At 33.5% G+C, this 19,003-nt stretch overlaps 2 protein-coding genes across 8 annotated transcripts; both read right to left on the bottom strand.

The window, feature by feature from the left end:
• Positions 1–269: 269 nt before the first annotated feature.
• Positions 270–7,154, bottom strand: LOC142628193 (putative inactive purple acid phosphatase 1). Of its 5 annotated transcripts, none has more exons than XM_075802235.1 (14): positions 7,045–7,146; positions 6,771–6,901; positions 5,941–6,123; positions 5,603–5,694; positions 5,400–5,466; positions 5,172–5,294; positions 4,591–4,683; positions 4,146–4,275; positions 3,787–3,868; positions 3,202–3,334; positions 2,592–2,797; positions 2,377–2,502; positions 1,839–2,148; positions 270–856 (listed from the first exon to the last, which is right to left on the bottom strand). In XM_075802235.1, exons 3-14 carry the CDS (start codon positions 6,109–6,111, stop codon positions 551–553), a joined length of 1,839 nt encoding a protein of 612 aa, XP_075658350.1. In that variant the 5' UTR covers positions 6,112–6,123; positions 6,771–6,901; positions 7,045–7,146; the 3' UTR covers positions 270–550. The 5 variants fall into 5 exon arrangements, with proteins under 5 accessions (XP_075658350.1, XP_075658351.1, XP_075658352.1 ...); XM_075802236.1 differs by having other exon boundaries at positions 6,771–6,834; positions 7,045–7,130; XM_075802237.1 differs by having other exon boundaries at positions 6,761–6,834; positions 7,045–7,121.
• Positions 7,155–10,713: 3,559 nt separating this feature from the next.
• LOC142628194 (putative inactive purple acid phosphatase 1) lies at positions 10,714–17,051 on the bottom strand. 3 transcript variants are annotated; one of them, XM_075802241.1, is made up of 14 exons: positions 16,993–17,043; positions 16,725–16,855; positions 16,180–16,362; positions 15,848–15,939; positions 15,645–15,711; positions 15,419–15,541; positions 14,836–14,928; positions 14,398–14,527; positions 14,134–14,215; positions 13,535–13,667; positions 12,863–13,068; positions 12,642–12,767; positions 12,083–12,392; positions 10,714–11,127 (listed from the first exon to the last, which is right to left on the bottom strand). In XM_075802241.1, the coding sequence occupies exons 3-14, from the start codon at positions 16,348–16,350 to the stop codon at positions 10,822–10,824; spliced, it is 1,839 nt and encodes a 612-aa protein (XP_075658356.1). In that variant the 5' UTR covers positions 16,351–16,362; positions 16,725–16,855; positions 16,993–17,043; the 3' UTR covers positions 10,714–10,821. The 3 variants fall into 3 exon arrangements, with proteins under 3 accessions (XP_075658356.1, XP_075658354.1, XP_075658355.1); XM_075802239.1 differs by having other exon boundaries at positions 16,664–17,051; XM_075802240.1 differs by having other exon boundaries at positions 16,715–17,051.
• Positions 17,052–19,003: the final 1,952 nt, after the last annotated feature.

Genomic DNA, 19,003 nt, shown 5'->3' with positions numbered 1-19,003 from the left:
ACAGAACTGTACGTGACATTTCTTGAAAATCGTTGGATCATTTTCCTTGTTCGAAAATCTCCTCCCTTCTTCCACTATGCCCCAAAGAGTAAACTAGGACTGAGTCAGTCATGTTTTCATTCATTTGGAATTTGGGTTCTTCTACTTAATTTGTCGAAATAAAGATGGAACCAAAAAATAATGCATAAATACAAATTCTATTGTATATTTGCTTTTCTACAATCGGCTGGTTAGAAGAACAGAGATCAATGCAAAACATATACAGCTTATGAGATAAAAGTTTCAGCAACTCAACTAAAAACAAATTCCTGTATATTTATTTATCTTTGATTTCTTACAGATATAGCAGCCTGTCTCTAGCATTCAAGAAATAATCTTGATAAGAGATTACTTATTCCTTTTTTTTTCTTTTTTCTTTTTGCTTAAGAAGAGATTGCTTATTCACAATTTTATTGTGGTAAGACAGTCTCAATTGTAATTAAAAAACAAAAAGAAAAGAAAAAGAAGACAATCATAACTAATGTGATTTCACTACAAGAAGCCTCATCATTCAAGATGCTAGGGTCATGCTTGGGCAACTATCCACAGTGCAAGCCAAGATGTCCCTGTAATCCCGGGAGATTCTAAAAGAGTCGTAAACCTTTCCATCCCTGCTCTTCTTGTACTCAAACAACAGGTTTGAATGGTCAAATGCTGTAAGTTTTATGAATCCATAGTCATAGTCTCTAAAGAAACTCCATTTGGTTTGGAGGGTTGTAAAAGGTGAAAGGCTTGCTCCTGCACCACCAGCAACCACATGAATTGTTCCATTCAAGGTGCCCTTATAGTAGTGCTTCTCTTCATTGGTGCAAATATTCTGCAAAGAAAATGGCAATGAATTGTTGGTATAAAGAAGCTTGCAATTCAATACATTTTCAGACTCAATTGCCTGTAGCTAATATTTATCTCACAAGTAGCATGTCCCCTGTCTTTTGAAAGGAGGCACTACTGTATCTGATAGTTAAAGGAGTGTTTGGATATTTTTCAATAATGGTGACTTTGTAAAAAAAAGAAAAGAAAAAGGAAATGTTAAGGACTACATGAAAATTTTGTTTTGGTGTTACTTGAGTTCTGTTTTCCAATTATGGAGTGTATAATGATAAAAAAATTTATAGTGGAGACTGGAGAACCGCATCTGTGCAATTTTGACTTCAAGATTTACTTACTGCTCAACCGCCGCAATCCTACTACAGTCGAGATGCTTGCCCTAATAGGCTATAGACCATTTTAAGTCAGGTCCATGAAGGGTTTGTTCAAAGCATTTATAAGATATTTGAACCAAAAGAGCGAAGGAATCTTAATACACCATATAATTCTGCGAAGTCTGTCCTCTTTATGTGTATCTAGAAAAAGCATATAGAAATGACTTTTAGATGGAAAGCAGATACAGATTTGCTGTCTAAGTAACATCAAGAGAAATGGAACCTCTTATTACTAATGTAGCTAATATTACTATTGTCCTTCTTGTTGTTTTTGTTTTTTCTTGGAGATTTTCTGCTTGAGAAAAGCTAATGAAAGATAATTCTCAGAGATGGGGAAAAAGTAATCAAATAAGTCTATATTCTACAGGTCAGTAACTCGTTATTTACAAAACATATACATAACATTAGCAGGTTATTTTGAAACCTACAACCCAAAATCACATTTCATTGTGACCTTATTTGACTTAAGTTTAGAGGCACAATGAAAATGTTGTAGTTTCCTTTGAAACAATTCGTATTTACTTCCTTGTTGGAGTGAGATGCATAAAAAAGATATGGATAAGGAACATCCTTTTCATGCAGAAATTATAAGAATACCTGGTATATGGGACATGTCCTTTCATAATTGTGCACATGGCCATACACGGCAATGTCCACCTTGTATTTCTGCCAGAGCTTTTGCAGGCTCTCCCTCCCCATTGGTTCCTCGAATGATCCTTCAACTGCATAACTGATACCAGATGAATAACCAAGTACTCGATGTGCAAGAAAAATTAGCCATGGTTGCTTTTGCCTATCAACTGATGCCAAGCAATGCTCAATGAACTTGTACTGCTCGGTTCCTTCCCTCCAGTCATGTTCAGTGTCAGCTATGCAGAAGTGGAACATGCCATAATCAGTGGAGTACCTGGAAAATGAAAATAATATTGTCTACGCCAGTTTCTTGCACATCTAGAAATTAAGTCCTATTGTAGGCCACATATGGGGAGATTGATGTACTGGTACAATATTAATAAAACATATAATTTCACAGCTATAGGTGAATGCCAATCACTTAGCAATCTACTTTTTCATATAAAACACGGAGATTTAGGTGAATGGAAAGCAAAACAAGTTTGAAATGATATTTCTGTACCAGAATTTGGCTCTGTTCTCAGCAGGGACATAAAACATAGTCTCTGCCAACACGCCACATTCCCCCCCAGAGTCCATATTCCCATAGAATGATCCAGTCCCTGGCCAGTCACGCTCATGGTTACCACTGTAAGGATTGATCACCAAGTGGCACATAAGACAAGGTACAAGACAAGTATAAGCTCAAATATTATGAATGATATATTAAGATGAAACCTTGCAATCATGTATGGCACGGTTGATGCAATTGGCTCAACCTGTGCAGTAAATTGGTCCCACTGTGAAATGTATCCATTTGCATAACATATATCTCCAATGTGGAAAACTATATCAATGTTCTTTAAGTCTCTAATAAGCTCTCGAGTAGTGTTAAGAGAGCCACGCTGGAAATTGTTATATTCGTTGGAACCATCAGCTTCATCCTGCAGAGGGAAAGGTTTAAGCAAAATTCTGGAAACTACATAAAAATTGGATAGGGCTTCATAATCTTAGACATTGATCCTAAAACTTAAAAGCAGCAAATTTTTAATACACGGCAGATTTGATCTTGGGGATCAATATTCTGAGTTTAAGAGAATGAAATTACAGTGCATTCAAAGTGAGAAATTGAATATACTACTGTAAGATCAGGCAGATATTTGTACATTGAATACGATAGCAGTATAATTGAAAAAAAAAAAAAAAAAAAGCTAAGCAAGATAAATTAGTATGTTGCTGATGATAAATATAAATTAACTGCAATAACCCACAGTCATTGATTAGCCATGGCTGCAATATGGGATTTAATAATTTAGATGTACATAAAATTTTCCAATAGAGTTCAAACCTTCCCCATGTCACCGAAAATAACTACACGTTGTAGAGAATTTTGACCAGGATAAGGAGATGCTCTAAATTGATATTGTTGACTCCAAACATATGTACCATTGAACAATTTATGCCCCAGCTTGTAAGTATATCTGTATAATCATCAATAAAAAAAACATAATTGAATGTTGAGTTACTCATAAGTTGAAAAGCTGAAAGTGAAATTTCAACAAAGTACCCAACCAATAACTTCTATGGTTCCAATCTTATAGTCAAAACTAATCTAGTGAAAATATTCCTATTTCAAATTCAATCCTTTTGGGTCTATGGGTTAGCCCATTGGTTGTTATTGTTGGAGAGGTGTTACTGATTGATGAAATAAGAAAAGAAATTTAAGAGATTGTGGATTGAATTTTTCACAAAATTTTGGCCGAAAAGTAAAAACTTATGCTCAAATAAAATTATACAAAGATTAATATTATGGACATATAAATGCATAACAAAGTAGGTGCTGCTCCTCTGCATAAAACTTGGCCCAAAACCCAATTTTTAAGAGTTCACACCTAAAATCAAGATCATATGCAAGAATAAAGATACAACATACACTGCATTGGGCCACAACTCCTTCAGAAAACTAGTATGTATAAATCCAGGATCACGCCATCCCACTGTCCTTGCCGGTGCATCTGCTCATATACAACAATAAGAAGTGTTATGGACCAATGGGAAAGAACTCAAGAACAGATTTTGGGCGATATTTCAACAATATTGAAAAGAAAAATGAACCATCGTGCAATTATTTTGCAAATGTGTCAACCTTCTGAACATAATCTGTCCCAATTCTAGGGATAAGTTTTTATTTTTATTTTTTTATATGCATGCTGGTGAGTCCTGATGTTTAGAGCGGCAACATTCCCAGATAGTTTTTAAGAAAAAAAATTCAAATGTAAGAATTTTACACACCACACATGCTGTTACGATCGAAAGTCAGTGTCCCAGCTGGAGAATGCACTTGATCGCCTCCTTTTGGACCCCACTCAACAAAAGCTCCTGCTTCATTGATCCCATATCCACTTGTCCATGTCACAGTCATCTGAGTATCAATTCAAAACCGTGTTATCTCCTTGAAATTGTAAGCTTCTTAATGCAAAAGCAGTAACCTAAGGTAGCATTAGAATAAGTATAACATGTTATTAGTTCAAGGAAGAAAAAAAGAGTAGAAGAAGGTGCTAGAAAACTAGTGGAACAAAAGCTTCAAGGTAAATGAATAGCTTTACAGTACAAAGCAAAAACAGGCAGGATAAATACTTGTGCTGTGTTGATAGTCTATGCACAAAATAAGCAGACCTACTCTTGTTATGTCATGTATGAGCTTCAATTATTAAAAGAAAATAAAAATTGGACTTACTTCATTCCATTGTTTCCCTTGAGCTAAGCGTGGGTAAACTGGTGCATTTGGATTTGCAAAAGCTACTTGATTTGAAACTGCCACCATCTTGGGCTATTATACAGAAAATAAATACATAAATAAACAAATTGCAGAGAAGGTCAATCAAGTTTTAAATGCAAATAGCAAAAAGAAAGCTTTTAATGTAAAAAAGAGAGGTCATGAAAATGGAAAAAGAAAATGAAGGAAGACAAGAGGAGAGCCAAAAGGACATAGGTAGAGGCCTTGCAAGAAGCCATCACTGCCAAGGTTATAAGGAAAATATGGAGTCAGCATTCAGAGTAGCATATATGGATTGAGTTAGCCAACCCAAAGTAGTTAAGATTAAAGCTTTGTTGTATATATACTATAATCCATGAAGCAGTGATCACAAGCCTTGTTTATATATAAAATTTCCAAAATATCAAAAGTTGAATATTTTTTTCTTTCTTTCAAAGAACTAAACAGGAAAACGTAATATTTCATTGCATAATAAATATTGCTTCATATAAAACAAATAAGTTATCATGAAAATATGAAGATATTGACATTTGTGAGCATACATTTGATAAGCCACCAGAAAATAGTGCAAATGAGAAATCTGATCTCTGATTAATCAGCTGAAGCTTCAAATATCCTTTACCAGTGTCTTTGTACTCAGGACTGGAGTAATTTGCAAACTGATACTGCAAAAGAAGACAATCCAGTTCACACTTTTAGCTCCTTTTCTATGTCAAAGAAGATCAGGGCAAGGAGAATTTCAGAAAGTCATTGTGCTGTGCAGGATGAACCTTGATAGGTGCAGAACATAGTAGTGGAGGATAAACTCTAGGGTTTACTTCAGGGCAGGTGGAAGCACTGAAAATGTTGAAGTGGAAGGGCTTCCAATTAGATCAATGCCATTAAGGTTTATTACAAGCATAAAAAAACTAGAAAAGTTCACAAGGTTCCAAATGTGGACTGAAGGTTCAGAAATGCATTGACATTTACTCACTTGAAATTGGAAGGAGAAAATACTCCTATCCAATCATCAGCTGATGGCTTTGGAGAACTATACTCCAATGTCGCCCATTCTGTAGTTTGCTCCTAAAACAGTGAACAAAACTTGCATCAGCCGCAAAAAAAAATCTATGTTAAGCACAATTTTAGTGGTTTGATCCCCAACACAAACTACAATCCACATAGGAAATTCAATGGCCATATTTTATATTTACAACTAAAAAGCATGCAAACTTGAAGATCATCAAGTTCAATCAAGCAAGTTCCTGATTAAAATACATATTCTAAATAATTAGACAGAGATGAAAGAAGCACAATGATGTTGAGGCTTACCTTTAATCCGAGGACTGTAGGAGAAGCTTTAATATAAGCATCGCGATTAAGATCAACTGTTGCCTTATGAATCGCAATTTTTGACAGAGGCTGATCCCCATGTGACCATGCCTCTTGAAGGGTTGTAAGAACCAAAAATATTGCCAAGGACAACAAATTTAGTCCTCTCATCGCACCCAAGATCTGAGTTCAATAAAAAGGATATGAGTTCACACTTCAAAGTGAAAAACAAAATTGCAACTCCAAAAACATACTTTCCAGAAGTTAAAATGCATAAAACACATGTAACAACCTAACTAGCACTGTCAATATGGTTTATTATGAAGAATTAAACTAACTTCATATATATATATATATATATATATATATATATATTTTCGAGCACGGTAGCTGGGCTGATATTATTAACCGCGCTAACCTTGTACTGCAACCAATATAATATGAAGCTCAAAAGAATGTCAAGATACTATCTTCCCCCTAAAAGCAGAATGAATGCAAAAAATGAATGAAATTGAAACTCCAAAAACATACTTTCAAGAAGCTAAATTGCATAAAACACATGTAACACCCTAACTAGCACTGTCAATACAGTCATTATAAAAAATCAGACAGACTTAATACAGTAACCAGCATAATATATAGCTCAAAAGCACTTCAAGATACAGTACTATCTTTCCCCCTTGAGAGCAGAATTGAATTGCAAAACACTAGCATATACACACCGATATTATCAACCAAATGAACCCAACAAAATGGAAAGCCCAATCAAATTCCCACAATAGGCTTACATTGCAAGTTTACAGATACACCAAAGAAATACCTCTACTTACTGATTCTACAGCAATGGAAGCTGAATAACAATTGAGAATCCAAAACAAGCAACTGGGTATTCACCTAAACTTCAGTAAGAAGCGCAAGATAAGAAAAAGAAAGAAACTTGGTGCACCTGTAGAGAATTGTACTGCCAAGAACCAAAGGTCAACGTGAAACAAATAAATAAACCAAAGATGGTAAATTTGTAAACAATTTAAATTGAGGAATTTAAGAAATTATAGAAAAACATTGGACTTGGGAATATCTAAGAGAAGATTCGACCGTTGGTACCGAGACTAAAGCTGAGTTGTCACTTGTTCTTTGATGGACATAATACGAAATACCCTCTTTTGCCTTCCTTTTTGCGGGTTGGGGAATTAGAACTCAAGTCTAAGTTAAAGTTTAAAAGAAGATGTTCACTATGTCTGTATGTGGTAGCCTACAAATTTATGGTAGGCTTACAATGTAGTCCTTTTTTTTTTTTTAATACCAATGTAGTCCTTTGTGGAAGAGAAATGTTACCTCAATGATATTTTGACATGAAAGTGACAAATTGCTATTAGTTATTAGGAGTAAACAAAAAAAGTAATTTAAGGTGTGGATGTAAATTTAAATTAATATTAACTTACCACTTAAAATTTGTTGTGAAAATATTACAAAAATACTACTTCTCTTTTTGAGAAATTGGTTGGTTTTACGGTGCTAGTGTTTTTAGTCTTATCCAGTGTTGTTCTTTTTGGGAAGTTGAGGTTGGTTTTTTAGTGCTAGTGTTTTTAGCATCAATCATAGATAACTAGGATCAAAACGATGTTTTGACTATATATCCCATTGTTTATAAATTTTAAAAAAACTATTATATTGAATCAATAACAGCTTAACACGTAAGATTTATTATGAAAATGTTGCAAAGATACCACTTCTCTTTTTGAAAAGTTGGTTGGTTTTACGGTGCTAGTGTTTTTAGCCTTGTCCAGTGCTGTTCTTTTGGGGAAATTGGGGTTGGTTTTTTAGTGCTACTGTTTTTAGCATCATTTATAGATAGCTGGGATCAAAACGATGTTTTGATTATATATCCCATTGTTTATAAATAAATAAAAGACTATTATATTCTATTCTAATAATATTCCAAAACTTGTTTGGTTGTTTCCCATTTGTTTCTTGGTTTGCTTATGTTTGATTACAACTTATAAATAACCTTTTTCCCCTTAAGAAACAATTAATCTCAATAGGATTTTCTAGAAGGATTTGGCTTACTAGTACTTTTTAAATTCTACATTTTAATTAGTTAGTGGGTGATTTGACAATTTCTTATTAAAACAAAAGGAGATTCTAGTTAAAAAAAAAAGTATTGGAGGTAAGCTAAACCCCTTCTAGAATTCATAACCATGAAGTTCTAAAATCTTTACCATTTATGATAAATGAATGGTTTAGTTTTACCGCATCATCATCTTTAAATGGAAAATTGAAATTCTTGTTTAAATGTGTGCAAAATAGGAAAAGATATCCTGGAGTTTGGATCAATTTCAAACAGATTTCTATACTTACAACTTAATGTATTTTTCCCTTTAAATGATGATGATATGATAAAATGAGTACCATTCATTTTACCATGAATTGTTAAGAACTTAAGATTTTATGAACTCTATGATATGGTTACCCTTGAACTTTAGAGCATCTAAATCCAAGGAAAAAAAAACACACGGCTGGTCCGAAACAAGTAGTTACACAAACCACTACTATAAAGATAATAGTTATGCCCATAGCCTTGTAGCTGGATTGGTATCCCTCCTTACACAAAGTGATTGGAGATCTAAAGGGAAAAATGTTCGAACTGCGAAATCAACATCTTATAACTATTTCAAAAGAAAAAATAAAAGTTATGAACAATGCCACACTGAACAATTGATTCACTGTTTTTTCATCATTAGAACATGAGTTTGCTGATAAAATTATGATGATATTTCATTTATAATGTTTGATATGATCGGCTGGTTGGAAGATCAGAGATCATGATATAGCAACCTGTCCCTAGCTAGCATTCAAGTATTGATGTTGATAAGAGATTACTTATTCACAATTTTATGTGGTAAGACAATCATAATTGTTATTAAAAATTTAAATTAAAAATAATATAAAAAGGAAGAAGAAGAAAGAAGACAATCATAATTTTTTTTTTTGTGGAGAATAAAGACAATCATAATTAATGACTAGTTTTCTAGTACTTTTTTATGTTTGGTTACTTAGTCAATAAATACACATGACACTTTATCCCAAAAAAACAATAAACACACATGACACATCATGTGCTTGTGCTTTGATTAGCACACAATATGTGCCAATAAATATTTTGGGATATGATCTTTTGAATCTCAATTGAGTTAACTCAGACTCATAGCTTAATAAGCCCAAAACAATGAATTTGTTAGATAGTGGGTTTCACTAGGAAATTACTTAGCAAATTAAATGCAGGCCTTAATGAATAGGATCCAAATCAACATGATTGAACATGCAAATTGTTAGAAATATCGCTCCTCAGTCAGGTCTAAGGAGGGGGTGTTCTTATATTAATCAAGCTTTTTCTAGAATACAAGTATTTTTTCTCCTTCTCAGATTTCATGCCCCATTTTTATGGTGGTCATTTCCTTATATAGTCCCTCGCCTTTACATCTCAGCTTTCCACCTATTGATTTTCTGGGAAATCCCTTGAATGCTTGTCCCATCAGGACTTCCTAGAAGCTTTGTGAGGAGCTGTGAGCTGGGATGGTACTGTTTAGGTGTCATTTCTCCATAAATGCGGCCAGTTCATTTGGTGTAGTGCATTTAATGTGGTGATGACAGTCTCCTTCCTAGATATTTCTTCTTTTTTTGTTGGCTCAGCTCTGCTACTTGCCCTGAAGCTTATCTTTCCAAAACAGTTAACTCCCTAAAGCTCTCTCGAGGTGGCTCGGCTCCTCGGGAATCTCAGTTGCTTCATTGCTCTCCTCTTTCTCCTTGGCCTATTAACTTAGGTTTATACAAACCCCTTAACCATCCTCGGGTGTCTGCTCGTCCTCGAGCATGGCCCATAATCAAATAAACGTGCTCAGCTTGCTTGTCCTCACATATATTTATATACACATACTCACACACACAAAAGCAAGTGGTAGTGAATTTTAGTCTCCACCTTTTATTTAGTTAGTCAATGATGTAACAATTTTTCATTAAAAGAAAAGGATATTCAAGTTGAAAATTACTAGAGATAAGCTAAACCCCTTCTAGAATTCATAACATGAAGTTCTCAAATCTTCACCATTCATGATAAATGAAAGGTTTAGTTTTACCGCATCATCATCTTTAATTGGAAAACCGAAATTCTTGTTTAAATGTGTACAAAATGCGAAAAGATATCCTGGAATTTGGATCAATTTCAAACAAATTTCTATACTCACAACTTAACGTATCTTTTTCCCTTTCAAATGATGATGACATGATGAAATCAAAACCATTCATTTTACCATGCATTGTTAAGAACTTAAGATTTTAAGAACTCTATGATATACTAAACTTTGAACTCTAGAGCATCTAAATCCAAGGAAAAAAAAAACACACGCTGGTCCAAAACAAGTAGTTACACAAACCACTACTATAAAGATAATAGTTATTCCCATAGCCTTGTAGCTGGATTGGCATCTCCACTTGGACAAAGTGATTGGGGATCTAAAGGGAAAATGGTTCAAACTGCGAAGTTAACAGCATATTGTAACTATCTCAAAAGAAAAAGTTAAAGTTATGAACAATGCCACACTGAACAATTGATTCACTGTTTCTTCATCATTAGAACATGAGTTTGCTGATAAAATTATGATGATATTTCATTTATAATGTTTGATATGATCGGCTGATTGGAAGATCAGATATCAAGATATAGCAGCCTGTCCCTAGCATTCAAGTATTGATGTTGATAAGAGATTACTTTCACAATTTTATTGTGGTAAGACAATCATAATTGTTATTAAAAATAAAATAAAAAAAGAGAAGAAAGAAGACAAATCATAAGTAATGTGAAGTCACTACAAGAACCCTCATCATTCAAGATGCTAGGGTCATACTTGGGCAACTATCCACAGTGCAAGCCAAGATGTCCCTGTAATCCCTGGAGATTTTAAAAGAGTCGTAAACTTTTCCATCGCTGCTCTTCTTGTACTCAAACAACAGGTTTGAATGGTCAAATGCTGTAAGTTTTATGAATCCATAGTTGTAGTCTCTAAAGAGACTCCATTTGGTTTGGAGGGTTGTAAATTGTGTAAGGCTTGCTCCTCCACCACCAGCAACCACATGAATTGTTCCATTCAAGGGGCCCTTATAGTAATGCTTTTCTTCATTTGTGCAAATATTCTGCAAAAAATGGCAATGAATTGTTAGTTTGAAGAAGCTTGAAATTCAATATATTTTCAGATTCAATTAATATTTATTTCACAAGTAGCATGTCCCATGTCTTTTGAAAAGAGAGGCTGCTATATCTGATAGTTAAGGAGTATTTGGATATTTGAGTATAAAAATAAGAATTAAAAAAAAAAAAAAACAGATGTGAGAAGGACAACTATTTCTTGAAAATTTTGTTTCGGGCTTACCTGTTTTCTGTTTTCTAATTATGGAATGTTTTTTTTGTACAAACTCTGAAGCCATAATGATAACAAATAGATAAATAGTGGAGACTGGAGAGTCGTGTAAGTTTTGACTTCAAGATTTACTCAGTGCAGAACTGCTGCAATCCTACTATAGTAGAGATGCTTGCCCTAATAGGTAAGTCAGGTCTATGATGTATTTGTTCAAAGCATTTATAAGATATTAGAACCAAAAGCGCCAAGGAATCCTAATAAACATATAATTCTGCGAAGTGTGAAGTCTGTCATCTTCATGCGTTTCTAGAAAAGCAATAGAAATGACTTTCAGATGGAATCAGATACATCAAGAGAAGCAGAACCCCTTATTTCTAATGTAGCTAATATTACTATTGTTGTCCTTCTTGTTATTTTTACTTTTTCTTGGAGATTTTCTGCTTGAGAAAATCTAATGAAGGATCATTCTTGGAAAAAAGTAATTAGATAAGTCTAAATTCTACAGGTCAGTAACTCGTTAGTTACAAAACATATAAATAACATTAGCAGGTTATTTTGAAAACCTGCTATCCAAAATCACATTTCATTGTGACACTATTTGACCTAAAGGCACAATGAAAATGTTGTAGTTTCCTTTGAACAATTCATATTTACTTACATGTAGGAGAGAGATGCCATAAAAATGATATGAACAAGGAACATCCATGTCACGCAGAGATTTATAAGGATACCTGGTATATGGGGCATGTCCTTTCATAATTATGCACATGGCCATACACAGCGATGTCCACCTTGTATTTCTGCCAGAGCTTTTGTAGGCTCTCCCTCCCCATTGGTTCCCCAAATGATCCTTCATCTGCATAACTGGTACCGGATGAATAACCAAGTACTCGATGTGCAAGAAAAATTAGCCATGGTTGCTTTTGCCTGTCAACTGACGCCAAGCAATGCTCAATGAACTTGTATTGCTCGGTTCCGTCCCTCCAGTCATGTTCAGTGTCAGCTATGCAGAAGCGGAACATGCCATAATCGGTGGAGTACCTGGAAAATGAAAATAATACCGTTTAAACCAGTTTCTTGCACATCTAGAAACAAGTCCAAGTATAGAAGTTATATTGTAGGCAACATACGGGGAAGATTGATGTACTAATACATTTATTAATAAAACATATAAATACACAAATATAGGTGAATGCCAATCACTTGGCAATCCACTTTTCATATAAATACATAGAGATACGGATGAATGGAAAGCTAATCAAATTCAAAAGGGTGCAAATATTTCTGTACCAGAATTTGGCCCTGTTTTCTGCAGGGACATAAAACATAGTCTCAGCCAACACACCACATTCCCCCCCAGAGTCCATGTTCCCATAGAAGGATCCAGTCCCAGGCCAATCACGTTCATGGTTACCACTGCAAGGATTGATCACCAATTGGCACATAAGACAAAATACTTTGATAATAAGACAAAGTACAAGCAAGTATAAGCTCATATATTATGATGAAACCTCGCAATCATGTATGGCACGGTTGATGAAATTGGCTCAACCTGTGCAGTAAATTGGTCCCACTGTGAAATGTATCCATTTGCGTAACATATATCTCCAATGTGCAAAACTAAATCTATGTTCTTTAAGTCTCTAATAAGCTCTCGAGTAGTGTTAAGTGAGCCACGCTGGAAATTGTTATATTCATTGGAACCATCAGCTTCATCCTGCAGAGGAAAGGTTTAAGCAAAATACTCCAGAAACAACGTAGTTAATTGCATAGGGATTCATAATCTTAAACAACGATCCTAAACTTAAAGCAGCAAATTTTTAATAGAAGGTAAATAGTGATCTTGGAGATCAATATTCTGAGTTTTAGAGAAGGTAATCACTGTGCATTCACAGTGAGAAATTAAATATACTCTGTTAAATTACCGATTGCCCGAAAAACTTAAGCTGTTAGGAAATAGTGAATTTAATCACTTAACCATAATTCTAATATACTCCTTTAAGATCAAGCAGATATTTGTACATTTATATTATAGCAAAAAAGTTAAGATAAATGAGTATGTTGCTGATGATAAATATAAATTAACTGCAATAACCCACACACAAGAGTCATTGATAAGCTATGGCTGCAATATGGGATTTAATAATTTAGATGTATGTAAAATTTTCCAACAGAGTTCAAACCTTCCCCATGTCACCAAAAATAACTACACGTTGTAGAGAATTTTGACCAGGATAAGGAGATGCTCTAAACTGATACTGTCGACTCCAAACATATGTACCATTGAACAATTTATGCCCCAGCTTGTAAGTATATCTGTATAATCATCAATTAAAAAATAATTTAAAAAAACATAATTGAATGTTGAGTCACTCATAAGTTGAATGGCTGAAAGTGAAATTTTAACAAAGTACCCATCCAATAACTTCTATGGTTGCTATCTTATAGTCAAAACTATTCTAGTGAAAATATTCTCATTTTAAACTCAATCCTTTAGGGACTAAGGGTTGGTTGTTGTTGTGGAGAGGTGTTACTGATTAATTAATTAAGCAAAGATATTTAAGAGCTTGTGGATTGAATTTTCACAAAATTATGGGGTAAAAACTTAAACTCAAATAAAATTAAACAAATCTTAACATGATGGAGATGTAGACTTATAGTGCCTATAAATGCATAACAATGGAGGTGCTGCTCCTTTGCATAAAAATTGGACCAAAACCTTAATTTTTCAGAGTTCACACCTAAAATCAAAATCATATGCAAGAATAAAGATACAACATACACTGCATTGGGCCACAACTCCTTCAGAAAACTAGTATGTATAAATCCAGGATCACGCCATCCCACTGTCCTTGCTGGTGCACCTGCTCATATGCATCAATAAGATGAATTATGGACCAATGGGAAAGAACTCAAGAACAGATTTTGGGTGATATTTGAACAGTATTGAAAAGCAAAATGAATCATCAGGCAATTATTTTGCAAATGTGTCAACTCCCAAATAGTTTTTAATAAAACGAAATTCAAAGGTAAGAATTTTACACACCACACATGGTGTTGCGATCGAAAGTCAGTGTCCCAGCTGGGGAACGCACTTGGTCGCCTCCTTTTGGACCCCACTCAACAAAAGCTTCTGCTTCATTGATCCCATATCCACTTGTCCATGTCACAGTCATCTGAGTATTAATTCAAATCCATGTTATCTCCTTGAAATTGTAAGCTTCTTAATGTAAAAGCAGTAACCTAAGGTAACATTAGAATAAGTATCACATGTTATTAGTTCAAGGAAAAAAAAAGAGTAGAAGAAGGTGCTAAAAAACTAGTGGAACACAAGCTACAAGGTAAATGAATAGCTTTACAGTACAAAGAAAAACAGGTAGGAAAGATACTTGTGCTTTGTTGATAGTCTATGCAAAAAATAAGCAGACCTACTCTTATTATGTATGAGCTTCAATTATTAAAAGAAAAGAAAAATTGGACTTACTTCATTCCATTGTTTCCCTTGAGCTAAGCGTGGGTAAACTGGTGCATTTGGATTTGCAAAAGCTACTTCATTCGAAACTGCCACCAGCTTAGGCTATTATACAGAAAATAAATTCATAAGAAAACAAATTGCAGAAAAGGTCAATCAAGTTTGAAATGCAAATAGAAAAAAGAAAGCTTTTAATGTAAAAAAGTGAGGTCATGAAAATGGAAAATGAAAATGAAGGAAGACAAGAGGAGAGCCAAAAGGACATAGGTAGAGGCCTTGCAAGAAGCCATCACTGCCAAGGTTTTAAGGAAAATATGGAGTCAACATTCAGAATAGCATATATGGATTGAGTTATCCAACCCAAAGCAGTTGAGATTAAGGCTTGGCTGTATATATACTATAATCCATCAAGCAGTGATCACAAGCATTGTTTATATATGAAACTTCCTAAATATCAAAAGAAGCATATTTTTTTTCTCTCTCTTTTGAAGAACTAAACAGGAAAACGAAATATTTCATTGCATAAGAATTACTACTTCATATGAAACAAATAAGTTATCATGTAATATGCAGATATTGACATTTGTGAGCGTACATTTGATAAACCACCAGAAAATAGTGCAAATGAGAAATCTGATCTCTGATTAATCAGCTGAAGCTTCAAATATCCTTTACCAGTGTCTTTGTACTTAGGACTGGAGTAGTTTGCAAACTGATACTGCAAAAGAAAACAATCTAGTTCACTCTTTAGCTCCTTTTCTATTCAAAGAAGATCTGGACAAGAAGAATTTCAGAAAGTCATTGTGCTGTGCAAGATGAACCTTGATAGGTGCAGAGCATATTAGTGGAGGATAAACCGTAGGTTTTTCTTGAGGGCAGGTGGAAGAGCTGAAAATGTTGAAGTGGAAGAGCTTCCAATTAGATCAATGCCATTTAGGTTTGTCACAAGCACAAAAAAACAAGAAAAGCTCACAAGGTTCGAAATGTAGACTGAAAGTTCAGAAATGTAATGCCATTTACTCACTTGAAATTGGCAGGAGAAAATACTCCTATCCAATCATCAGCTGATGGCTTTGGAGAACTAAACTCTAATGTCACCCATTCTGTAGTTTGCTCCTAAAACAGTGAACAAAACTTGCATCAATTGCAAAACAAAATCTATGTTATGCACAATTTTAGTGGTTTGATTTCCAATACAAACTACAATCCACATAGGAAATTCAATAGCCATATTTTACAACTAAATGGCCCGCAAATTTGAAGATCATCATGTTCAATCAAACAAGTTCCTGATTAAAATACATATGCTAAATAATTAGGTAGAGATGAAAGAAGCACAATGCTGTTGAGGCTTACCTTTAATCCAAGGACTGAAGGAGAAGCCTTAACATAAGCATCGTGATTAAGATCAACTGTTGCCTTATGAATCGCAATTTTCGACAGAGGCTGATCCCCATGTGACCATGCCTCTTGAAGGGTTGTAAGAACCAAAAATATTGCCAAGGAGATGAAATTTAGTCCTCTCATCCCACCCAAGATCTGAATTCAATAAAAAGGATTAGCGTTCATACTTCAAAGTGAAATGCAACTTCAAAGACATACTTTCAAAAAGTTCAAATGCATAAAACACATGTAGCACTGTCAATATGGTTTCTTATCAAAATTTAAAATTTTAAACTAACTTAATACAGCAACCAATATAATATGAAGCTCAAAAGCAACTCAAGAGCAGAACGAATACAATATAGGAATGAAATTGCAACTCCAAAAAACATGCTTTCAAAAAGTTAATATAAAGTTCAAAAGCAGAAATGAATTGCAAAATATTGGCAATACCCACCAGTGTTATCAACCAAATGTGCCCAACAAAACCAGAAGCCCAATAAAATACCTCTACTTACTGATTCTACTGCAAAGGAAGCTGAATAACAGCTGAGAATCCAAAATAAGCAACTGGGTATTCACCAAAACTTCAGTAAGAAGCACAAGATAAGAAAAAGAAAGAAACTTGGTGGACCTGTAGAGAATTGAACTGCGAAGAACCAAAGTTGAACGTGAAAAACATATAAATAAACCAAAGGTGCTAAATTTGTAAATAAATATAAACTTAGGAATTTCAAAAATCAAAGAAAAACGTTTGATGTAGGAATATCTTAGAGAAGATTCGACCGTTAGTCCGAGATTAAAGCTGAGTTGTTCATTAATGGAAATGAAACGAAATACTGAAATAGTCTTATTAATATTAGTAATATATATATATATATATATATATATCTGTGTGCGTAGATAATCAAAAAAAAAAATTGTGGGCGTAATAATCTCTTTTTTCTATATATAAAAGTTAACCATAATAAAAAAAACAATAGAAAAAAGAGATTATTACACAACAATTATATATATATACCAGCTTTTGAGTAAGTGCTTTGCGCATGCAATAAGACTTTTTTTTAGCCAAAAGAAAAAAACTTTGTAATTTTATTTTATATATATAATTTTTTTTTTTGAGAATCTAATTTATAAGTGGATAAAGCAATTTGAAAATTAACAGGAGGGTGGTCCTATTTTTAGGCAATGTTTTAGTGAGAGTTAGAGTTGCATTTTTATTGAACTGTTCTTTAATTTTGTCTCTACTTAAAGATAGGAATGTAAAGACCTTTTTAAACTAAAAAAATAAGGAATCCAAATAGAGGAAGTCTCTTAAATAATAGTATAGATATATATAAATAAAGAAGAATACTTAAATTTAAAGAAAATGAGGGGAGAAAAATAAAGGATGGTATCATCTATTCATTTTTGAAAACTTTGCTAGGGAATATTTGCTGTCATCCAACTGGAAATAGCTGAAATTGGTTGATATTTATTTTTGAAATTTTTATCCAACAAATTTCTTGACAAAGTGTTTTTTTAGAAGGAATTTCTTGACAAAGTTGACATAAATGTCATAGTTTATTTTTATTTATTTATGAATTAATGACTAGTTTTCTAGTACATTTTTATGTTTGGTTACTTAGTCAATAAATACACATGACACTTTATCCCAAAAAAACAATAAACACGCATGACACATCATGTGCTTGTGCTTTGATTAGCACACAACACGTGCCAATAAATATTTTGGGATATGATCTTTTGATTCTTATGATAAATTTTTTTTCTATTATAGCACAATTGGTATGATGGTCACTCTACAAATTTAAGTATTTGTGGGTGTAGGGATAAGGGCCGGGGTTCAAGTTTTCAAGAGGGAGCTTTCACACACATATACACTTAGATTAGGCTAGAGTAGAATTTCTATCTTGTATAAAAAAAAAAAAAATCTATTTTCCTCTACTTAATTTCATTTCAAAAGGGAATATACAATTTTTTTTAACATCGAGTTTGCCCAATAAACTAAATAAATTAAATAAGCTATGAAAATAGCCTCATACAAGCTTTTAATTTGTATTTATTTTGCTGTTTTGGTACTTGTTGCCTTGTTGGTAAATTTAAAAAAATAATAATAATAGAAGGAAAAGCCTACAAGCTTTATTAGTACTTTTCTTTTTCTTTTCTTGCACTCTACAAAAGCCAAAAACAGTGTTTGCCAAGTTATCATTGAAGTTATTGGGAGACCTTCAATAAGGGTTTGGAAACCTCTACTCTAGTGTTAGTCTGTTCAATAAGGGCCCATGTCATTGTCATTCCCTTATTAGCATTTTGATTTACAAAAAAATAAGAAAAGGAATTTTTTTTTTTTATAGAAGAAAAAGGAAATCATTTGAGATTGTTACAAATTATGTTCATGTCATTTGTGTTATAAATAAGGAGTTTTCGTTTTCTTGGCTCAGCCGACTTTTTTTTTTTTTAAATAATTGGCTCAGCCAGCTTGAACTATAATAGTTTTCTATGCTTGAGTCAGCTTCACCTTTTTATTTTTATGTAGTTTGTATATGTTCATCAAATTTTTTACCTAACCAATTTATGACATTAGTACTATATCTATTATGTTCTACTAAATTAGTTTCAATATGGTAGCTCACAATCTGGCGAGACATGCTAAACATTTTAGAGATTTTTCAGTGTGAATGAAGGATGTTCCATCGCATATCAATAATGTATTCTTAGCTGATTTTAGCTAATTTTCTATTTAATAAAATCTATCGATCTTTTTGCTCAAAAATTAGTTTCAATACCCATCAAG

The sequence above is a fragment of the Castanea sativa genome, chromosome 3 (assembly GCF_040712315.1).
Source record: "Castanea sativa cultivar Marrone di Chiusa Pesio chromosome 3, ASM4071231v1".
NCBI lineage: Eukaryota > Viridiplantae > Streptophyta > Magnoliopsida > Fagales > Fagaceae > Castanea > Castanea sativa.
Note: the sequence above shows the minus strand (reverse complement) of the source record. Positions and strands in the feature narration are given on the sequence as shown.